The 24,004-nt window shown below is 39.2% G+C and overlaps 1 protein-coding gene across 6 annotated transcripts in view; it reads left to right on the forward strand.

Moving 5' to 3' along the window:
• PDE1C (phosphodiesterase 1C) overlaps window positions 1-24,004 on the forward strand; it is a 528,215-nt gene that overhangs the window by 490,196 nt on the left and 14,015 nt on the right. For 5 of the 6 annotated variants that reach the window (XM_081287899.1, XM_081287900.1, XM_081287901.1 and 2 more), the window contains one exon: window positions 17,309-17,377. In XM_081287899.1, the coding sequence (XP_081144025.1) occupies window positions 17,309-17,377 (69 nt within the window). Of the gene's footprint in view, window positions 1-3,711; window positions 10,268-17,308; window positions 17,378-24,004 lie in introns of those variants that run through there. The other variant, XM_081287904.1, reaches the window with a different exon arrangement.

Here is a 24,004-nt window from a genome sequence, read left to right on the forward strand (position 1 = left end):
TTATCCATTTCTTAAAAAAACTAACCCACTTCAATCTAATGTATGAAATATGATATGTCAAGAGCTTTGTAATGTTGTGAACAACCAATAAAAAAAAAGAATGAGAATGTAACCTATGAGGCACAGATGCTGGTGAAGAGATGTACTGGTGTGTTGCTGCTGACAGTAGTGCTTACCTGTTGTAACAGCATTGATTCTGCTGTAGCCTCATTGACCATTTAAGTTGAATAAATATGCCATTGTTACACACACACACACACACACACACACACACACAAAAAGTATCTTTAAACCAAATGGTTGTAAGTTCTTTACACAACATCTCTGCTTACCTTCAGAATAAGTATTCACTGGGTAGAATATTTGTGCTCCAGGATTCAAAACCACTCCAGCTGCCCCTTATGAGATACAAGAAGTCTTTGGTTCAGGGGCAGGTGAGGGATGACATGTGCTTCAGTACCCAAGATGGGACCAGCTTCCATTTAGTTCATAAATCTTTTTTTTTTTTTAAGTGTGGTGCATTTAACTACTTTTTGAACCCTTCAAAAAGCCAGCATAGGTTTAGAATCAATGGATTTCAAAGCAGCAATTACAAAAATGGTCATGCTTCTCAGTTCAGTACAGAGTGGCCTCTTAACACTTTGCCCTCGGGGTCCTTGTTTTGATATGCTTTGTGATCTCGCTGATACTTACTCCATTTCAGTTTAAACTGAAAACAAATACAGAAACCCAAAATGTAATAAAGCAAATATAGTACATAAAATGAGGAGAGACTTGGACCTGATTTACAAACCATGGCAAAGACACCTGGATAGCAAATGCTCCTTTTCTGTGAAATTAGGCCCTCAGAAAGCCATCCATAATGTTTTTTTTTTTTAAACAGGTAATATAATTTTTTGACATATCACACCTTGCTGCTAAATAAAATATAAAATCAATGTACTTATGATTTTCTTTTTAATTTTTATTTTATGCTATGAAAGTCAAAATTAGAAAGTGTGGCAGGAAACCTCTTGATCGTCATCTTTATCCCCATCCATCTCATTTTAATTCAATTCACTTCATTTTAGTTAAAAAATAATTATTTTTGGAGTATGTGCTATGTATCTGGTATTGCTTCACCTGCAGGAGGTGTTAGAGAAGTAGGATGCCTTCCCCGTTCTCAAGGGTTCTGTAATCTGGGTAAAACATCTGCCTGCAGCCAGCTCCGAAACTAGGCACCTCAGGACAAGTGCCAGAAGAGATTCTGAAACAGAAGTTCCTTTGATGAATTCTAGATAGGGCAGAGGGGCGGGAGGGAAGGGAGGGGGCAGGGGATTAGCAAGGATGGTGGAGTGTGATAGACATCATCATCCAATTGGTGTCAACATACTTTATATACAACCAGCGATATGAAAAATTGTGCTGTATACACGTAATAAGGATTTAATGCAAAAAAAAAGGTTAGGAAGAGTTTGAGCATTTCCTTACATGAGGAACAAACTCATTATCTTTGTGTAAACAATGCTAAATATGTACATGCCAGCCTTTAACCATTTGAACTACCAAAATAAAAACAAGATGTTTTTAAAAGAGAGAGAGAGCAGATGTGACCAGGTGTGGTGGCACACACCTGTAATCCCAGTGGCTTGGGAGGCTGAGACAGGAGGATTGTGAGCCAGCCTCGGCAAAAACAAGGCTCTAAGCAATTCAGGAAGACCCTGTCTCTAAATAAAATATAAAATAGGGCTGGGGACATGGCTCAGTATTTGAGTGCCCCTGAGTTCAATCCCTGGGAGAGAGAGAGAGAGAGAGAGAGAGAGAGAGAGAGAGAGAGAGAGAGAGAGAGAAAATGCATTTGGGAATATTCTGAATTATTTTCACAAATAATTATTATCACAGCCCCAGCTTCAGAACATAAGCCCTTAGTTCTTTTGCTGTTCATTGTACTTAATGACCGGGAACACAAATGCATCTTAAACACACAACACACAAGCTTTCTCTCTTTGCCCATTCTGCTACCCCTTGACCAGCTCCTTCTATCCACTCTCGATCCAAAAGTGGAGAGGAGGATGGAGGTCCATAGCCAGAGGGAGCACCCCACTGTCTCCCCCACAAGCCATGATTAGAAAGACCTTTGGACTCCCTAAGATCCCGGATGGGCCTTTTTGCATCTTGGGCACCCACCAGTCTTGTCAGTGGGCATTGCTGCCCTAGGCAGCCTGGGACAGCAGGTGCATCAGTCTCCTTGTGGGCCAGTTGAGGCTCACCATGTTTAATGTGGTCCTTCCTACTAAACCAGCTGCCTGTCCTTAGCTTCCTTCCAATCAATGGGAGCAAAATTCAATCTTAAGTCATCATAACAAAACTGGACTTTATGGGTCTTGCATGTGAGGCCAAGAGATATCACTGCAGGTGATTAGTAGTACATGTGACCCTAAGCCAATCATGACGGCCAGAGCACTAAAGAGGCAGCCCTGGCTTGCATCTCCCCCATGGACCACACGTACTTAGGCTGTCAAAAATCAGTGGAAATTTTCTAACTCTTGATTTTGGCTTTATTGTGTCTCCTTCCCTCACTGACAAGTTTTCAGTGCAAGTATCATAGTAGAGCTTTCTTTTCTCTATTATTTCTCTTTCAAATAGGAGAAGGTGCTAATGCAGGGTAAACATAACAAAACATCAGGACCAGATTAAAGAGAGGAACCACAGGAGGTCTAAATCAATGGCTCCTGGAAAATTAAGAATTGACTGTAATTATAATAGATCAGAAGAGGTTCTCCTATTTCCCAACTCATTTTCTGCCTAATTTCAGTTAAACCTTATTTAGGAGAGGATCTTAGCCTTTAAAGTTGAGTGGGAAATTTTCCTTATCCTGAATTGACTTTGAACATCTCTATAGGTGATGACATCACCCTTCTTAAAGTCTAAACACTGTACTCCAATCCCTTCAGAACCCTGCCCAGGACACTTAACTATAGGCAAGATGGCTCACCAGTGGGAGCCAATAATATAGTGTTTTTTTGTTGTTTTAAATTCTGCCCAAGACCATTAGCTTCCATGGGGTAGAGAATGCCAGGAGGAAGAAAAAAATCCAGCATTGTTTTTTTTCCATTAACTTAGTCCTGTTTTCATCTTCATTCCCTTCCTCCACCCTCTCACTCTGGGTCCAGTGGAGGATGCCGGTGATTTAACATCCCTGTAATGATTTTGGTTGGGACGCGTCTTGTTTTAAATGTCTTTGGGAAACTGCTGAGAATTCACAGAATTCTGTGAAAGAGCAACCTTGCTTTTTTTTGCATGGAGGCCCTTGGGATTAGATGAATCTGATTTCTTCCAATCCTGCTGACCATTGAGGTAAATTGACCAGATGAGCAACCACTGTCGTCTTGATTGCAAAATAAAGTGATTTAATATCCATGTTGCATGAACCAAATGTTTATAATCTAGTTTAAAGCCACTATTAGATTTTTCAAATGTACCAGTATTTAAAGTTCTCCATTAAGATTTTTCCCCTTATGGATTCAATGAATCATATTACAAAGGAGACCACCATGATCAGTCTTGAATTTTTCATTGATCCGTGTTTTATTTGTTATTTATTTATTTTTTTTGGTTGGTTTGTTTTCGTTTTTATCCCCCCCAGATTTTCTTCTCCTAAGACCCGGAGGGTGGAGGGGGTGGGGAAGGCAGCATTGACACTTTTCTTTTTTCTTTTTCTTTTTTTTTCAGATTCCGAAGAGTAGAAAAGACCTCATATACACTAAGAGAGGCTGCCAGTGTCTTGCATCATTTTAGCTGAGCTTCTTCATTCTCCTTCTTCTTCTTCCACAAAGACCCCTCTCTGGGGAAGGTGTACAACTTCCAAAAACAAGCCCCCCCACACTTGGCCTTCTCTCATGCCATCTCCTCCCAGGGATGAGTCCTGGGAGGTTGGTTTGAGGTCCTTAGAACTCTAGGGGATTTTCCCCTGAGCCAACAAAACCACTTGAGATTTATTTTGCACAAGCAGAAACAAAACGTGAAGGGACTTCCTCAAAATCCTTTGCCAATGATGTGGCTTTCACGGCACCTGTCTGGCCTGATGAGAACGGACACCCTGGATGTGCTGGGAGAGGCCTGGAAAAGCCACACACACACTTTACTTGCCATTTTATAACTGTCAATGCTGTTCTGTGAAATGTTTTTTTGTTTTGTTTTGTTTTGTTTTTTGTTTTTTTTTTTTGCACTGGCTACTGATGGTAGAAATAGCCATGCTGGCCCTCATCACAGCTAAAATGATTTCCATCTCTGGTTCTTTCCTGAGTCGAGAAAATTTGTTTTTCTCCAGTTTTCTTTTAGATTTAAAAATTGTTCTTATGCCTTTTCCCCCCATTTGTATAATATAAAATTCTGTTTATTTTTTTTAAGGAGACTATCCTATGGGAATCTGTATTTGATGCTTAATTTATTTTATCTGTGCATTCATGAATGTGAACCTCAAATGTGTCAGCCGATGACTCTACTGTCAGGTGGGAACCCTATTTTTTTCATTGGGTGGCATCCATAACCAAGGGGTCACTGAAATTTTGACCACTGATTGGTTGTTCCTCTTCTTTGGGATATCTGTGATTTGACTTCATCTTTTTTTTTTTTTTTTCAGGGAAGTGATAAGCATTCTAGTACCAGGGAGATAGGTCAGATAAGATTTTTTTTTTCATTTTTAGTGAGGCTTTACAAATAACAGATAGGAGTTGATTTTCATAGCACAAGTAGAAAATAAAAATAGTAAATGTATCCAGGAAGAGGAATAATGATACCATCCCTTGAAGCCAAAATAAAAGTGGGATCCCATGGAGTACAAGAAAAGCATGTGATTTTATGGGTCTAAATGGTATGATTTGGATAAAAATGATTCTTACAATGTGCCTGTGGAATCCCGAGTTCTTCCCAAGAGTAAATCACATGGGTATGCTGTGGTGAAGTGGGATTAGGAATAGAAAGTGGGCTAAGCAATGGGCTTCAGTGTATTATCCCTTGCAGATTTAATTTCTACACAAAAGCACAAATGTTTAGAAACCTCTGTTTTACTAAAATAAATGTCCATACTTCCTCAGAGAGAGAGAGATCACAGGTGGTCTATGAGGCCTTTTTGCCCACTGAAATATTCTTCAAAGGAAGATTTACAGAACTTTATCATAAAGAGTACCCAGTAGCATACTAATATGTGACAGGTCTCTTCTTTCCATTTTACATTTGGCCTCATAAGAATACTTACATTTTTCCTAATAGTGCCCACAGTAGATAATATGATCACAAATTCAAATGACTTCAGGGGCCTACCAGGTCAAGTAAATGAGGAAAGCAAGCCATGCAATGTTCCAATTATTGTGATGCATGGAAATTTATCAAGGGGTTTGGCATCAAGGAGACAGTAAGGATCAATGAGAACTGTGACGAATTGGCAAGGGTTGGTACTGTCAAAAAGAGGCAGAGTATAGTCAGCCACCTGACTTGTGCTATGTAGCCACAGGGGTTCTATGTAGGAAGGAAGATTCTAGAAATCTAGAATTTTATATAAATCCTTTCAAAATTTTTACATCTTGGCAACTAACTCAGAAACTTACACTGTGCGGGTCAAACAAAATATGTAGATGAGCTGTTTGTAATCCGTGGGACTTCAGTGAGCAAACTGTGTTCTTAAAGGGGGATATGACTTTGTATAGGAATTCGATATGAGCTAAGGGATGTCAATTCTTGACCTTGGAACCTGGACCTTTTACCTCATTTCTATTCTGTATTTTTGTACATGGAGCTTTTTGTGCAGACAAAATAGAATGTCTACAGCTTCCATTTTATAATCTAGTAAGCAACACTAAACAATATTTGAAAAAGGAACAGGAATATAGCCATTTTTTTTCTAGCACCAATAAAGATGGAAATATTTTCATTTGTTTTAAGTCATTAACCAACTGAAAAAGAATGGGAGGAGAATTTTATACAGTATAGAACTTTGTCTGGAATGTTCAGTGAGGAAAAACAAAAGCTCTGTGTAACTCGCTCTGACTTAAATCTTTTAAAAAATGTTTTGAAGACACATTGAGTAAAAATGCAAAGTTATTTAAAAAGTGCACAAAAATCTGTATTATGTTCTGAATTGGGGTTGGAGCTTATAAAACAGTAGAACAACTTTTCCAAGTCAGTATTGACTGGAAGAACAGCGTTTCCAAAGCTCTAGCTCATTTTCTATGGTCTTTGAATTCTCTGGAAACAACTTTCTCCAAATTCAGCTGCAATAAGAGATGAAGATTGTTCCCTTGTGCCAATGGTGGAATCTGCCTCTGATTTACATACAGAGCAGGGTGCACACACCTGAATTGAAGATTGACTAGTGTGTCGTTACACGTAGCAGTAGAGACATTCTCCCACTAGTCAACCACACATGCTACGTATTCCTGGGTAGAACCTGACAAATGGAGTCAGCCTGTGAGTTTATGTGCCCATGTCACTAAATAGCTCCCTTTCCAGGTTGTTCTGCTGTGGTGTGCTTGGGTGGCATGATGACTTATCCTTACAGAGGTCGATGTGCCATGTTTTATTCGTGCCTACATTTCCTCGACTCTGACCCCTAATAGCTTATGGCAGCAAGCAAAAGACTTGCTTCAAACCCATCAATTCAAATGGAATTTCTTCCACGGTCCATTTCATTCTTGGAGCTTTATAAGAACTACTGAAGACATACGACAGGATCCCATTATGGAGGAGACATACTTAAATGATAAATGATACTGCACATATGAAATCAAAGAAAAATCAGTGCACATATCCATTTCATTTGCAGAATTTAAGACATTATGACATCCACCTGGTACCATGTATTTGTGTAAAAGTGAAAAATAAGAAGCAACATTATCATGGGCTCTGAGAGGGAGAGCAGATTAAAAAAAAAAAGAAAAACAAATTTTGTAATCTACATTTGGGGAGTCCTGGTCTTTGACTATTATTTCTCTCATGGATCACTTTTCTTTAGATAGATGGATGAATAGATAGTATATGGAACATATTTTCTTTTAGTCTTTCTTAATGTCTAAACAGAGACTTAGATAATAGAAGTTACTTTGTAATATTCCCAGTGAAGCTTGGGGTAAACAAAAGAAAAAGCACAAAAATCTTTTTTCCTTTTTTTTAAATAACAGGATAGATTCTGAGATCAAAAGCCTATTATGTTGAATTATCTCCCAAATAAAGATTTGGGGGATTCAGGCAACATTTTTCTCCTGATGCTGAGATGCCCTTGTGTATTATAAGAGTTGTACTGGCCCATCACAGTGCCTGGCACTCTGCCAGCCTTCAGAAAACACAGGAGGAATTATTGAATGGATCCCATCATCCACCTGTGCATATAAACAAAATTCAAATTTGCCTGATAATGTATTCAGCAACTCCCATGTGCCAAGCACTTCACTTATGTTCATGAGACTTGTATTTCAAATATATGCAGACACACCCTGGTCATACAAATAGCTTATTATAAGATATGGGAAATGGCAGGTTATGTAGGGGAAACCGTTTAAGAGAGCCAAGTTTAAGAAAAATAAATAAGAATTTTACCATGGCCTTTTAATGTAAGAGAAATAAAAAAAATCATAACAACTCGACATAATTTGTCTGAGAATGCTCTACCAAAAGAAGTGATGACACCACTCTCCATGAATGAAATGTCAGTGGATTTATTTTGAATCAAAGTAAACTTTTTCAATCCAAAGTGCACTCTCTTGGAGAAAATAGGAAAATCTATATGTGCACCATGAGAAATCATTGCACAGCAGTTCTGCTTCTCCATTATTATGGTGGGTATAGCTCTGAACCACAGCAAAATTGGATATTAAAGAACATAATGTTGCAATAATGATGTTATATTGGATCTTATTCATGAATAAATGGAGAATAATGCCTGTAATTCATCAACAGTGATCTATGATTAAAAGCCTCATTATCACTGAGAAAATGAACTTAATGAAAAAATTGTTATGAACACCAACGGTATTCTTCTGAAGTATCCCTCTGAGAACCAAGAGACACATTACCTCAATGCCAAATTTTAGTTTTAAGATTTCCTGTCATCAGAGACACTGATGGGCATAGAAATGACACTAGAATTGGAATAAACCAGCACTGCTGACATTAGGGTTTATGTTATTAGTGAATATGGGTCCATGGAGTTGAGAAAAAAATAGGAAGTTGGCCTCTGGAGATCCTCATCAGGTATTTGAAAAAGACAGGTGCTTCTCCAGGAGAATCCATGATAAGGAAGAATTCCTTTATTAAGAGATCCTTTTTACATTAAACAAAGATGAGGTGTGGTGGGAGACCCGGACTGAATGGTTCATAGAGGTCATATTAAATATTATTCATTCCTGATGATTTTCTTAACATCCTCATCCTGCCCATTTTTCTTTAAAACACTGGCAGGCATATCTAAGATGAGTTCACGTTCATTCTGGCTTCTGTCCCCAGGCAGAAGTGGATTAACACGGACAATGGCAAGCTTCACTGAATGAACTTGAACCCAGCCTAGGTTGCCATTGCAGAGCCAGGAAATGTTGTGTGGGCTCCTTCGGCTCACCCAGAGCTCAGTTTTCTCTAGGGAGGCCGTGCCACCTCCCGGGGTAAATGCTGGCTGTAGCTAGCCATGGTCAGTGCCATCTGAAGGCTCATCCTCTACTTTGGTCAGCTTCAGTCATGGCACTTGGACCTCAGCCATGTATTCTTCATGGGCTCTGACTTCTGCACCAGAAGAAGCATTTATCAGTCAGTTTATGTGTAGGGTAATTCAACTGAAATAATTCCCACTACCCAGTGGCTTTGGAATGGTTTTTAAATAGATTGTTCTGGAGGCACACTGTTGTATAGTCTTTGCTCTTCAGTGTTGATCTATCTTGGGGTAGGGGTTTGTGCACTATTATCCTTGTCTCTGAGTGGGTATGTGTGCAATGGTACAGAAATATAGAAGTCACACACCAACATGCATAGATTTATAGTACAACTCTACAGCCATAGGTATTGTTCAGTAACTGATTCTAGAGTAGAACTATAGAGTACACTTTTCCTTTTTTCTTGCTTTGATGATATTTTTATACAATTTTATATGCTGTAAATTTCTTGAAAATATATTTGCTATTTTCGTTGGTAGAGCTTGGTTAGGTTTTTTATCAGCTCTCGTGCCCACTGAACAGCCAGACCCGTCAACCCCATCTAATTTAAATCTCTTCTCCCTCTTTCATACCCTTTCTTTATCTCTTCCTTCTTCTCGTCTTCCATTTTTTTTTTTACCTTTCAGAAATTCTTTCATTCACCTCTGTCCAGGTAGGCCATTCTGCACACAGAACACAAAATAATGGAGGAAAAAACAAAAAGCACCAAGTTCCTGTGTAATGTACACAAAGAAGAGTTACATGTCAAAGGTACAGCTGGGTAGGTGGGGGGAGGGAATAGATGGGTGAAAGGAATCAAGAAAAAAGAAGTCCTGATGGGAGATCCAGTACTCAAAGCAATGTGAGTCACTTGAAGGCCCTTGTAATATGGCTCTTCTTTTCTCTCGGTGGGAATACAGTTTGTACAGTCACAAGCTCTTCTCTGTAGGATGTTGTGCCCTCACCATGAGTCTGTAGACTGCCTGCTAGTAAGGGCTCTGTTCACATGTGAATTGAAAACTTGGCTCATCCCCTCAGCCTTAGATTTTGCTACTGTTCAAATCCCTGCCACTGGATTTGTGGGAAATGCCTGAATCAATATCAAGATGCTTTAGCAAAACTCAAAAGAAGGAAACAATCAGAACACACAAAATTCCAAACTCCCACCCAGATCACAGGAATAAGGAAGAGATTTCTGTATAGGATCTATAAATGCTCTTCCAAAAGGGAAGATGGAAATGGACTTATCTCTATTTTGCAGTAGTGATGCTATGTACTTGCATGGTGTGAATCGTCCTTCTGGCAAACAAAATACAGTTTGCAGTACATCAGAGAGAAAGAGAGAATGACCACATGTTCTAACAAAGAGTGTTCTGTTCCCTGTGATGCTGCTTTCTACTAAAACAATCTGTTCCAATGCCATAGCATTATATCTCCAAATGCAAAAGTAAATCATAAAGATTCATGTAAAGCGGAGAATGCTAAACTGCTCTCAAAAAATTAAAGATGTGTTTATTGTAAATCTTTATTGCACCAATGAGCCTGATAGTCCTTCAATGTATAATTCCCCCCAGCATCTAGTAATGAATAATGACTTGTATGTTCTTCTGATAACCAAATAAAAACAATGAGTTAACCTCTTAATTGGAATTTGAAAAATTAAAAGGCTGTATTTTTTTTCTTTCAATGTTTTTCTATTGTTGTCTATGTTCTGTTCTCACTCCGCCCTTTGTCACATTTATATTTCTGCATGCACCCCATAATTTCCAGGAACAAAGGACCTTTGCCTACACACTGGTGGATATTCACAGCATACAACTATATCATGCTTCATATAATCCTTTTTTATTGGGGATGAGGTGGATGGGTTATCAGAAGCTCTTCCAAGGCATAAGAAACCTCAGCACTCATGGGATTAGGCTGATTTGCATATTATTTTTCATTAGGGTACAATGATATATGGTTTTACAGCCATGTGATGCTAGCTTTCGAATTCCACTTTTTTCTCCCTTTTCTCTTGTGAAAAGCTTATATTTGTAAGTAAATATTCTCCTGCTCTTCAGGAGTCTGACTAGCAAATAGTCATTAGTTGATACAAGTGGTTTACATATTGTCAAGCACCCAGCCTGCTTTCTTCAAACAGGCTCCTTGAAGGGGACCCCCTAGTGATGATGAGGTGCATTACACAAATACCACCCCTTGGTGGGCTGCCACCAAGTATTATTCATGTGCAGTGACTCCCCTGGATTATTATCCATTTTGGAAAATATAGTCTTAAAATCCACCTATGCCCTGTGGGATTTGGTTGTACTTGTAACAACATTGCTGTTATCAGACCAAGAACTTAAAATCACCTGCAATATCCTGACAATCAGTCAATACTCTATGCCCTTATGGTATTTTACTATGAATTTTTGCACAGTTAAAGCCACACAGTATACTTAATTTTGCATTATGATTCATTCACATAACATTGGTTTATAAGCATTTTTCTGATTTCTTTTTTAACTCCTCATTAATGTAATTTCAATAGCAACATAATGCAATATTTCATTTTGTGGCTCTAGCAGTTTACTTAACGACCACTCCACTGTTGGACAATTAAGTTCTATGCTTTCATTTTTTAGTTTTAGCAGTTTTAAATAAAAGCAATGAATCCCTTTTTATATAAATCTTTGTCACATTTCCAAATATCTCCACTGGACAAATTTCTAGATGTGCAATCAGTGTGTCAAAGATTCTGAACAATTTCAAAGCATATTCAAATATTAAAACAGCATATATTGTTGATGCGCTCTTGTGTTTTTGATCATTGTTCTTTGTGATGAACATAGTCAGGTCACACCAAACCAGAATAGTATAGATAGTGTTGTGGCAGAAAAAAAAAAAAAAAAACTGTGAAGATGCACCTCTGGTTTATATACCATTGGAAGACAACTCACAGGTGTGAGTGGTTTGAAGCCCTCCAAACTCTCAGTGATTCCATGGCCCAAAGCAGAACTTGGACTTCTTTTGATGCTCTTTCTGTAATGATATAAAAGGGCAAAAATGATGATGTGTTCTGAGATGTTGGCTTGTTGCCCTTTGCTACAGCCTAAATGGAACATAAAGATGTCGGCAGACACAGGTACAATTGTTGTCAGAGGTTTGTGGGTGTCATAAAGGCAGGCGTTTGTAATACGCTAAAAGAAAGTGGTTGAAAATGTCTAGTATGTTGACAAACTCTTTCCCTCCCCAGTCTTTCAGCATCCACCTCTGCCCTGTGGGGCCCAATTCTATCATAATATTGCTGTTGTCACACCGCTCATACAGATGATACTTGGTCTAGAAGGGCTTTTAAATCACCCTTTGCCCAGCAGGCGTGGGCTTGGCCATGCTAACCCTATTTTGCAGAGGGAAGTGAGTTGTTTGAGGTTAAGCTGCAAATCACCAGGGTTTAGCACTAACTTCAGGACATCCTGAATCTTAGATGTGTGTGTTCACCCCAAGGCGGGAAGCCTTGGTTGTCACTTCCATCACTGTCCTCTCTCCAGACTCCTGACGAATTGAATTCATTGCCTTTTAGCTGAACCAACCAAGGACATTAATTTGAAATACTGAAAGCCACTCATTTGTCAAAAGGTACCTCCAGTCACATAAGCTGTGGTGATGACATTCTGCCCCAAGCTGACTGATTGGGTTGTTTACTCCTTAAACATTCACTCTAGGTCAAGGACAATGTAATTCTTGACCTTGAAATGTTTATTTACCAAAGATGATGTATTACCTACTACACACACATACACACACACACACACACACACATGCACACATGCACACACACCACTTTCTTTGAATATAAACTGAACAATAACAAACAGTATGTTACACTTCACGGTTTACACAAGTATTTTCTTACTTGAGCCTCACCATTATGTTCTCAAATTTAAGTTTTTAGAAATTAAAAAAATGAGGAAAATGAAATATTATGTCAGTATCCACATAATTGTTTGTTTTTATATTATCTACCTCATTTGTAAAATATGTGAGAATTCTAAAATCATATAAATTGATTATAAAATTGTTTTTCTTTGAATTAAGAAATCAGAATAAAAGTTGGGTATAGTGCCATGTGCCTGTAATCCCAGCAGCTTGGGGGAGGCCAAGGCAGGAGGATCCTGAGTTCAAAGCCAGCCTAAGCAATTTAGCAAGGCCATAAGCAACTCAGTGAGACCCTGTCTCTAAATATAATATATTTTTTAAAAAGGGGCTAGAGATGTGGCTCAGTGGTTAAGCACCCCTGGGTTTAATCCCTGTTGCTTAAAAAAAAAAAAAAAACATCAGAATAAAACTGAGGCATAGTGAGTTAGTGAACCAGGGCAAATGTTCCTTTGGGAACATGCATGTTAAATAAAAGGTTTCCCAGTTCCCAGCATGAAGTCCTAAACTGGATCTGAGCTTCCAGGAAACCTTTAAAAAAAAAAAAGGAAAGAAATTCCTTACGAAATTCATATTCTGTAGGAGGATAAAGCACCCTAGCTCTTCAGATGACAGAACTCCTGACAGCCGAAAGAAACATCTTTGCTGGGAATTCACTTTACCAAGTACCTAGGCCCTGATCCCACCCCAGACAAAAACCAAACTAAACCAAAGAGCATCCCTGGGTAAAGCACTCAAATGTCACCACATGACAGCAGATGATCCTTATATGTAGCCAGGATTAAAAACCACTGACAGAGTGGTTAACCAGTCACTCATGGATCAGTATCCCCGCCTGGACTTCTGCAGTACATCCAAAAGCCAGTTCCATGTGATACTTTGTCCCCAGCTGTCCACCTACATGGTACCATGGAGCAAAGTTTAGAAACTGAACTTGTATCTGGATCTTCTGACAGTTTCTAATGTTCTCCCTGGGATGGGAGTCAGAGAGAGGCAAAGGGTTTTAGAAGTCAAAACTTAAGTCTGAATTGGTATTATTCCCACAAGTGGAACTTTTGAGCAGAGTGATAGGTAATTGGTTGGCTCTGGAGTGGAAAATGACTTTGCGAATGCAACGGCAGTAAACTGGCATCCGCTGGGAGGCTGACTCAGAACCTCACCACCCCCAGTGGTCCCAGGTGCTGTCTGAGGGTTATTTTATGCATCCCTGCCTGCTGCCTGCCTATGACTCATGATTCTGAGAGGCTGGTAGACCCTTCCTGATAGACCACACATTTCATCAAGCAAACAGGGTAAACAACAGCGTTTATAGAAGATATGGCACCTATCTGCTTTTTCACTGCCCCAAGGCCTGGAGAGTTCCCTGTCTTACTTGGTGTCTGCTAAGAAGGCATCAAAGGAATGAAAACCTGCCTCTAGGGCAAGCTATTAAACTGCAGGCTTTGGAAGATCACAGTACGTCATTATTATTTTTTTAATTGCACCCAAAATTCCTATGGAGTAACCTGGTCACAGTAGATATTTCCATGCTGAAAGCAGTGTCTCCAAGTGCTTTGCAATTTTCAAATACTCGTGTAGGCAGGATTAAATTGGACCTCTCCAGAAGAGTCTCCACCAAAAGCCATATTTTCCACCAGGAAGGAAAGTTCTGGTGAAGTGGGTAAACGGATGCCTGAGCCTCACAGCCACCTGAGAGCCACCTCAGAGCCATCTGGAGCAAGTGTGAAATATCCATATCCCTGGGGCATCTTCTCCAGAAGTGCTGGCTCCCTATGGTTTGGTCTGGTCAGAGAACCTGGTTTTGTTTTCTCCTTTTGTTCATTGTTCCAGGTTTTTCTGATCCTTACACAAAGTGGAGAGGCTGTATTGGAAGACCAAGAGGAAGTAAGAGCCATGGGAAACAATTTCTGTATATTTGAACTTTGAAGGGTCTTGGCTAAATTTTATCCACCCTCAATACCCAGTAACTTTGCACAAATTGCTTAAACTTCCTTTGTCTCCAAATATCATAAACTGTGAATAATCTTATTGTCAGAATGTTATTATCAGAAAGAATGTGCACTTCCTTGTTCCTAGTTAATAGTGTACCAGGGACATAGAAACCTCTTAATAGCTGGCAGTGACTATTACTAAGGACCAAGCAACCCATTGGGAATAATGGCTCTGAATAAAAAAGTCCTAAATCCTGTCTCCATTCCTAGAAGAGGCATTCTCAACTGAGGGCAATTTTGCCTCCAGAAGAAATTTGTCATTGCCCGGAGGATACTTTTGATTGTAGTGACTTGGGAGGTGGTACTGACATCTAGTGGGTAGAGGCCAGGAATAGTTCTAAAACCTCCTGCAATGCCCAGGACACTCCCATCACAAAGAATCATGCAGCTCAAATGTCATAGTGTCCCTGTTGAAAAAACATGTCCCAAATATTGTGAGACAAACAAAAAGGAAGGATAAACGTATTGTATCCTTCTTCAGAGTCCAGGAGAAAACTCTGAAAGCCATAGTTATTGTCCCCATAGTGGAGGTGGATCAATCAGGACACAGGCATTTCTGATGGAGCAGGAAGTTCGGAGGTTGGATTTGCATCCTGGTAGCACCCCTGGTCAGGGCTGACTAGTGGTCCTCCATGCTTTATGTGGAATACAATGTGAACCACACCCTTTGGGCTGCACCAGTGAGGTGGGCCTAGCCTGGACCACAGTGTCATCCTAGGTACATTTTTTTTTTTAATTTTGTAGTGACCAAGACACCTTATGAGACTAGATTCACCTGGGGAACTTGCCAAAAAGGCAGAGCACTGACTCCATTCCTACAGATTTTTCTTCAGGGTCCAGGAGAAAACTCTGAAAGCCATAGTTATAAAAATTGCCTTCAGGGACTCTGAAGCACAGGTGCAGCCAGGTTAGACCTTTGAAGTTCCCCTATGACTCTGACTTTCAGGGCAGCCATGAAACCTAGGAAACGTACCTGAAATCCTGCCGGATACAGTTTTTTTTTTTTTTTACCTCATGCAAATCAATTTTTTTATAAGTCTGAGGTGATTGGATTGATTTTGTATTTTCTATTTTTTATTAATCCTTCACACTACTGCTATTCCTGCCAATAATAATACTAATAATTAATAATAACACAGAACATTGGGGTTGTTCCCTTGTTCTTTAAGATTAAAATGAAACAGCTTCAAACACCATCCAAAATGCATTCCCCCACTTCTCACCAGGAATTCAGGTACAGGGAAAGCTCACTGCTCACCCACTACCTCCAGCCCCAAATTCCTGCTTCCTTTGATGCCTATTAGCCTGTGGGTCATCTTGTTACCTTTTCTGGTGACTCTGTCGACAGTTTTCTCCATCAACCCAACTACCACTCACACCAGGCCTCCATGTATGGAGCAAACTTTATTTAAAATCTGAGGGACTCATAACAGGAATAACACTGACTCTCTACTCTCTGCTCAAGGATTCTCTCTGCATTCCTACTAGCTCAGACTTCTGGCATCTGCTGGGTTGCTGGATTCTGGCTTCCAGGCCTCTTTCTTATTCTGAATGACAAAATCAAAGAATGAAAGAATGAATGATTGAATGAATGATATTTATAAATGTATATAAAATACATTTGCATGTATGAGTCGATGTGTACCTATATATTTACATATGAATATGTATGTGTATGTGTGTATACAATAACACTTATCTATGTACACACACGTGTAAAATGTAAATGTTCTTTTGTAAAACAATCAGCCCTTCCTCTGTCCCTTTGCTGATTTGTCCTTACTGATTCTACTCTGGAGGCTGCCTTTTCAATCCTTCAGGAACCCATTAAGCTGTTTATAGAACACAGATAATCTCGTTCCTGATAAGATACTGGGGTGCTTAGAGAATCTGCTCCCTGGCATTTGTGCAGTCCCCCACAGTTCCTGAGTGCTCTAACATACCTTGGTTCCTTTGATCTTCACCAGCGCACTTGGATGTAATTATTCTTCTTTCACTTTTATTTTGGGTGGAGACCTGAGCCTCAGAGAGATCCGGTTATAATGACTTGAGATCCAATGGCAAGGAGAGGTTAGAGAGACAAAGCAGGAACCAAACCCCAATTCCTCAATTCTAAATCCAGAATTTTCCTTTCTCAGCCAGTAGTTCTGTACCATGGATGCATATTAGGATCATCTGAGGGGATTTAAAAATACCAATGCTAGCCGGGTGCATTGGCGCATGACTATAATCCCAGAGGCTCGGGAGGCTGAGGCAGCAGGATGGCATTCAAAGCCAGCTTCAGCAACTTAGCAAGATCCTAAGCAACTCAATGAGACTCTGTCGCAAGAAAAAAAAAACAACTAAAAATGATGTGGATGTGGTTCATTGGTTAAGCACTGCTGGGTTTAATCGCTAGTATCAAAAGAAAAATACTAAAGCTGGGCTCCACCCCAGTACCATGTAAACAGAAGATTTGGGGGCAACACCCTAAGGAATTGCATGTTTTGGAAGCTTTCCTAGTGCTGCCAAGGTGCACCCTGTTCAGGTGCATTGGTCTGTACATGCCAACCTGCCAACCAGGGGACCGAGCACAATCACTCACTCAAAGTCAAAGCTGGACTGGAGGCTCTTTGGGACCATAGACTGTGCATTGCCCTGTCATCTCACCCAACCTTCTATTAGACCCAAACTTTTGGATTTATCAAACGTATTTCAGGTGTGTATCTACCATCCTACTTTTCCTTATCCTCTTTTTCCTCTTCACAGGCACAAAGAAGCGTTCTCATGGCTCACCAGCCCCCAGCACTAGCTCCACAAGTCGCCTTACCTTGCCAGGTGGGTAAATGGTATTGTGCTATGATCTTAGTGACCACACACAACCTAGAAGACTGCTTTATCAAGAGTCGAGTGTAGTGGTTAATAAACTGAAAATCTGGCCCCTTGTTTATCTAGTCTGCTTCACTATCAGAGAGCTACGTGCCTGGCATCGATATGGGTGAGGTTCCAACAGAAAGGGTTCCATAATTGGTTCACAATATCTTCTACTCACCAACGGAAAGAATAGAGTTTTGTTAGGACATTCATCTAGACAGGCTACAGAAACCTGTAGTCTGAGAGGCAGGTGGTGTAGGGAAAGAAGTGTGAATCTGGAGAGAAAGACATGAATTCATAATTCAGTTTTGCCTTGTTCAAACTTTGCCACCTCATCTACACTGTATCTTACTGGAACTTTGTTTTTCTCATGGGTCTCCTCTGTCTGATGAGGATTGGGAAATAATGCTTGTAAATGTAGCATTATCGTAGCTAATGATGTAGCTCATTTCTACTTTTGAGGAATATGAAAATGTTCATGACCTGGATCCCATCTAACCCAGACTAGATAATTTTTAAACATTGATAATGATCATTTGTAGATGCCAGTTAATATAAGAGGTGCCAATTGGTCACTCTGTGTCCAGACATAGTCTTACATTTTCTACTACAATTTAATTGTAGTGGAACTTGGAAAACACATATCTGTTTGGGGAGAAGGAGAGATTATAAAAGGTAAACATGGCCATCTAAAAAACTTTTTAAATAATACAAAATTGGGGAAGGAAAAATTTGAAGAATAATGGTATTCCCTCAGACTTAACCTAAATGACCTCTCCTTCTGTCTTCACTAAATACTTTGATGTTTAAATTCAAATGACACTTTAAGTGGAATTTTGTTTCTCCCCTTTGAAATTTACCCTTACATTAAATGTTTCTTCATGTCAGTAAATTTAACAAATGTTTCAGTGATTGGTTCATATTTTTGTGATTACATTATGATTTACTTATATGTTCATTGATAATTTGCCATTCATGTAGCTTACATTTTTATTGCTATAAGTAATGTTATCTTCTTATGCAAGAGCCTATAAGAATGCATTGGGATAGATTCCTAGAGACAGATTATTAACTTAAGGATATATGCATATTTAGTTTCCTGACATTTATTACAAAATGATTTTCAGAAAGGTAATGTTAATTTACACTTTTAGTGTGAATTTTCCCATTCCACTATTGTCCACTATTGCTAATGCTGAGCATTATTTTTAATATTTTACCACCTTGGTAAGAAAATATGACATGCTATTCATATTTTGCTTGCCTTTATTAATTTTTACCAAAAAAACCTGTCTGTCTTGTGATGTTAATTCATGTCTTGGATTTCTTCTTTTGGGAACTAACATATTGCATCCATTCTGAAAGGCACATTGCCTTGTATTTTAACCCTTCTGAAGTCGGGGTACTTTGCAATCTGTGGTCTGTGATAATTTAACTAGCAGCTATTTTTTCTTGCTTGTGCATGAAATAATAGTTCACTTCATAATTAGTGGCATTATTAGGCAAATGAAATATAATCTACGTCTACTTGCTTTTTCAACTTCAATTTCTGCAGCTTCTTTACCCCGGTTCAACATCTGGATTCACTGGGTGTCTGCTGAGTAGCCCTTGAATTTCCTTCCTCTGTCACTGCCTGAAACTAATTTCCCTTGGCTTCTCTTGGTTCATTTCTCATTGTAGTCCTCTCCAGATCATCTAGGTGGTGATTGCATTATGGGGATTTGCTGATACGTGCCTTTACCTGTTGATAGGTTGCTTTTTCCACAGTGGAGACCATCTTATTCTTTTCTGACTCCAGGCATCAGCCAGTGTTTACAAGGTTGGGTACATGAGTGGGTTGAAACATGACACTGTTGAAAGAAACCATCCAAACTCATTTTGAAGTTTGGATTCCTTTCAACTATATTCACTTGCTTTTTAGTACTGAGTGGACCTGGCTCCACAGGGTCTGGAAGCCCCTGTCATGGTGTCCTTGCTGGGGCCATCATGCTTTTAGGACTTTAAAGCATTAGGAAGAAAACAGCTCTATACCAAGCAATTCCAGAGTCAAGGGATGACATCTGCTCCTCATAGACTCATTTTATTCCTGATTCAGGTGGAACTGTGGAGGTCTACCTGGTCTTACACAAGGAGGTGCCAAGTTGACAGGGTCCCACCTGCTCTGCTGGGCACCAATGGCTGGCCTGTTGGGCTTGAATGGCCTCTGATCAGAGGCACACCACCTTGTTCTTAGTCTGACTATGGTAGTCTGAGTTGATCCCAGTCTTGTGTCTCAGGTTTTTGAGTTCTGACCATCTTGAAAGCCTAGAGAAGTGGAAGGGTGGCTCCCAAAGCACATGACACAATTGACCACACAGTCCAGCTTGATCCTCTCCACCTCGCCCATTACAGTGGCCAGCTCCCCGTCCGTCCTCCCTCAGGAGCTTCACTCATCGTTTGCCTGTCGCTCAAATGCACTGAGGCCTCCTCCCCTGGCCTAGCCAGTGCCTGCTCATGCCCCCGCTTAAGAGGAGTTTCATTGCCATCTCAGCTGTACAAGGCACAATCCTTAACCACCACCAACAAACAGCTTTTAAACACCTTTGATCATGCAATCAGTTGAATAGACCTAGCTCAGGATTTCAAGATTTAGATGTTGTTTTCTTCAATACCATCTACGTGACCAGATCCATTGTAATCAACTCCGTTAGCTGCAGGCTGATCAATTCATCAATCATTGTTGCATTAAGGGGTGAAAACGTCTGTTGTGAATTCCAGCCAAGTGGCCTAGGAAGTTCATTCTTTAACACACATTCCTTTGCTCCAAACACCTGTAAGGATGGGCAAAATAGAAAAATCAATTTAAAAAAAATTAAAGACCAATATTAGACAACCTGCTCTAGGGACCAGAAATAAAAGGGAATCCTTTCACACAAACTGTGACCAACAGTCGAGCCATAGACAGCTGTGCTCTGTATCCTGAGTGGGAAGGGTCAGGAAAGAGCAGAAGGAGCTAAACTGTCAGGAGAGATCTGAACACAGGACTTGGGCTGAGGGCTAAAACCACTACTGCTGACCTGCAGCCTGGTGCTGCAGCCAAATAGTACCAACAGGAAGCTGGTGGCCTAGAGAGTTGGAAAAACATTGATCCAGGTTTTCGACCAGACCACACTAGCTTCGGAATTGGATCTGCAATATCCCCAATGATTCTGGAGACTCTAGACACAAATTATCATTATAAGTCCTGGCTCTGATGTGGAAGTTTAAGGGACCCATAGAAACAATTACACAACTCTAGACAGGAGAAGGAACTTGGGGAGGGGGAGGGACGGCAGTGGGGAAGCACAAAGCACTAAAATTCCACAGGTCACAAGAGAAGCACTAAAGTTGGACTTTATCAAGGTTAAAAACTGTGCGCATCAAAGGACATTACCAGCAGAATGAAAGGCAACTCACGGAATGGGAGAAAGTATTAGCAGATCAGACGCCTGATGAAGGGTTAACATCCAGGAATATAAAGAACTTCAACAGCAGCAAAAACCAAGCAACCCAACTAAAAGATGAGGGAAGGACTAGAATAGACAGGTCTCCAGTGAAGATCTACACACAGCCAATAAGCATATAGCAAGATACTTGACATCGTGTAAATCAGGGAAATGCAAATCAAAACTACAGTGAGAGCTGACTTCAAATGCACTAGGATGGCTAGAATAAAAAAATGGACAATAAGAAGTGTTGGTGAAGACGTAGAGAAATTGGGAGCTTTACACGTTGCTGGTAGGGATGTAAAATGGCATAAGCACTTTGTCAAAGTTTGACAGTAAAAAGTTAAACATAGGGTGATCATGTGACCCAGCAAGTTCACTCCCAGGTATATGCCCAACAGAAATGAAAATATATTCACATAAAACTTGGTTTACAACTGTCCACAGAAGCATTATTACTCATAGTATCCCAAACATAAAAGCAACATAAATCTTCATCAAATGATGAATATATAAGTAAAATGTCATATCTCTTTAAATGGATGAAGTACACTGATACATTCTACATCATGGACGAACCTTGAAAACATTTTGTTCAGCAGAAAAAGTCAGACATGTGTCAAATGATTTCTTTTCTAGAAAATATCCAGAATGGCTAATTCATAGAGACAGAAAGCAAATTAGTGATTGTCAGGGGCTGAGGTGAGGTCAGAATGAGGTCAGACTTCTCAAGAGTGGAACATTTCTTTTAGAGGTAATTAAAGTGCTCTGGAATTAGGTGGTAGTGATGTTATTAATATCCCAAAATATACTAAATAGTATACCTCAGAAAATGAATTTTATGGTATATGAATTGTAACTCAATAAAAAATGAAGGAGTATGAAGATAAACTGCCATGCATCTGTCAGGAACTCTAGTAGGATATTGAAAAAGTAGTGGAGAAGCCACATTTCATCGAACAAGATATGGTGTTCCAGAATTGAAGAAATATTCAGATTCAAAGATGGGACATGTACCCCAATTGCCTTACCTAACTAAAAACAAATGCATGCATAAAGACATTTGGTGTGGGGGGGATTGCCCCAAAATTATGCCAGGTGAGGAGGGGTCTTAAATGCTGAAAGAGGCTGGTAGGTTTAGGGAAGCTGAAAGAAATCAACTGACAGCAAAATTTGCATTGGCAGCAGTAGATGCCAGAAGGCAATGAAAATATATCTTCCATGTGCAAAGGGAAAATAAAGAAATATGTAATAGCTAAAATAGCTAGCTTATTATTCATGAGTGAAGTCAAAGTAAAAATATTTTCAGGTATACAAGGATATAATTTACCACTTATAAGCCTTTGCTTTAAAAAGTGTTAGGAGATATACTTCAAGAAGATATACCTAAAACAAAGGAGTGAAATACAAGAATTAATGGTGACCACACAAGTAAATTGAAAAATTAGTTAATAAGTTTGAGTAACTAGTGGCTATAGAAATAATGTCCAATTTTGATTAAAATATGAAACAGAGGCTATGTATGGAAGAAGAGATATTTTAATATGGAGTTAAGGAATACTATGATCTATTTTGTCTTTGGGCACAACTTGGTAATTTTGTAACTTTTATCACAAAGGATCATTTGTGAAATAATTAAAATATGACTTACATTTTTTTATGAACTTAATGAGCCCCCAGTTCATATGTTGAAATCTAACCCCAGTATAACCATATTTGGAGGTGAGTTAGTCATGAGAATGGATGCTCATGGATTAGTGCCCTTATAAAAGGGACCCCCAGAGAGCTGGCTGGCTCTTTCCACTGAAAGAGAATGCAAGAAGAAGCTGACTGTCCATAACCGGAGGGAAGAGGACCCTCACCAGAACCCAACCATGCTGACATCCCAACCATAGACTTCCAGCCTCAGAACTGTAAGAAATAAATTTTCATTGTACTTTGTTATAGCATCCCAAGCTGACTAGAACAGATATCGAAATCAACAAATGAACAATAAACAGAAAACATAGAAAATACATCAACTTAGTGAAAGAAAGAAAAACAAAATAGCAGAGAATAAAGAATGACAAACACAAAACAATATTAGATGGTCAATATACGTCCAATAGTATCAGTAAATAACAATAATTGCAAGTGGTTTAAATTTTCTTTTAAAATACAGAGCTTAACTGATTCAAAAAATCCAGCTCCCTTCTGCTTTTAGGAGACACACCTATTTTGAAACTCACTGAGGTTTGTTAATGTATTACAAAAGACATGCAAAATATAAAGGTAGCTCTTTGCAATGTATCTGTATAGCATTCTAGTATGCAAATGTACCACAAGATATTTAATCATCTTCCTGTTTATGGTTGTTTTGATTTTTTAATGTTACATTATTAACATAATGTTAAGCAAGTAAAGCAAGTTGCAACAATATATATTACATCTAATACAAAGTATATTATTTAAAACATGCAGAAATAGTAGATATTTTATGGATGCAAATGTATTAATCTCATACATATATGCACAAGAATAATAAATACCAAATTTTCAATGATGGGGTTTTTTTGGGGGGGTGATTACAGAGAATAAAATAGAAAGGAGGAATACTAGGTAACTCAATCACCAGTATTATCTAATCTCTTTAAAAACATTTTTGAGCAATTATGGAAAGCATTAATATCTGACTAAACTGTACTGAGAATACAGGGTTTTATTATGTGAGCATTTCTGCTTTTTGTATGCTTAAAATAGTTTATATTAAAGAAATTTTATGTGAAAAATCTCTGGCTGTTGTGCAAACCAATATTGTTTGGTTTCTTTCAAGTTGATGATTTAACACGTGTTTCTAAGAAATGTAATGCCTTCCTCTCTAACCTCTTGGGTGGGATGGTGTTGGGATATGAGCATTTGAGTATGAAGAAAGTTCTGTAAGCAATCCAGAAGCCACCAGCAATCACTTCCTTAAACACCTGCTTGTATGGTTTCTAAAATTATCTAAGGGGTCATCTGGAACATCTAGCCCTGGAAAACTTCTTGTGGGGACACAGCCTTGATTCCTTGTACATCTGTAGCAAAGTGACTATTGTATGGGAAAGTAATAGCACCTGCAGCCATTTTTTTTCTAGAGCCAAATTCATCT

This window comes from Spermophilus citellus, assembly GCF_964194105.1.
Source record: "Spermophilus citellus genome assembly, chromosome: 3".
Classification (NCBI taxonomy): domain Eukaryota; kingdom Metazoa; phylum Chordata; class Mammalia; order Rodentia; family Sciuridae; genus Spermophilus; species Spermophilus citellus.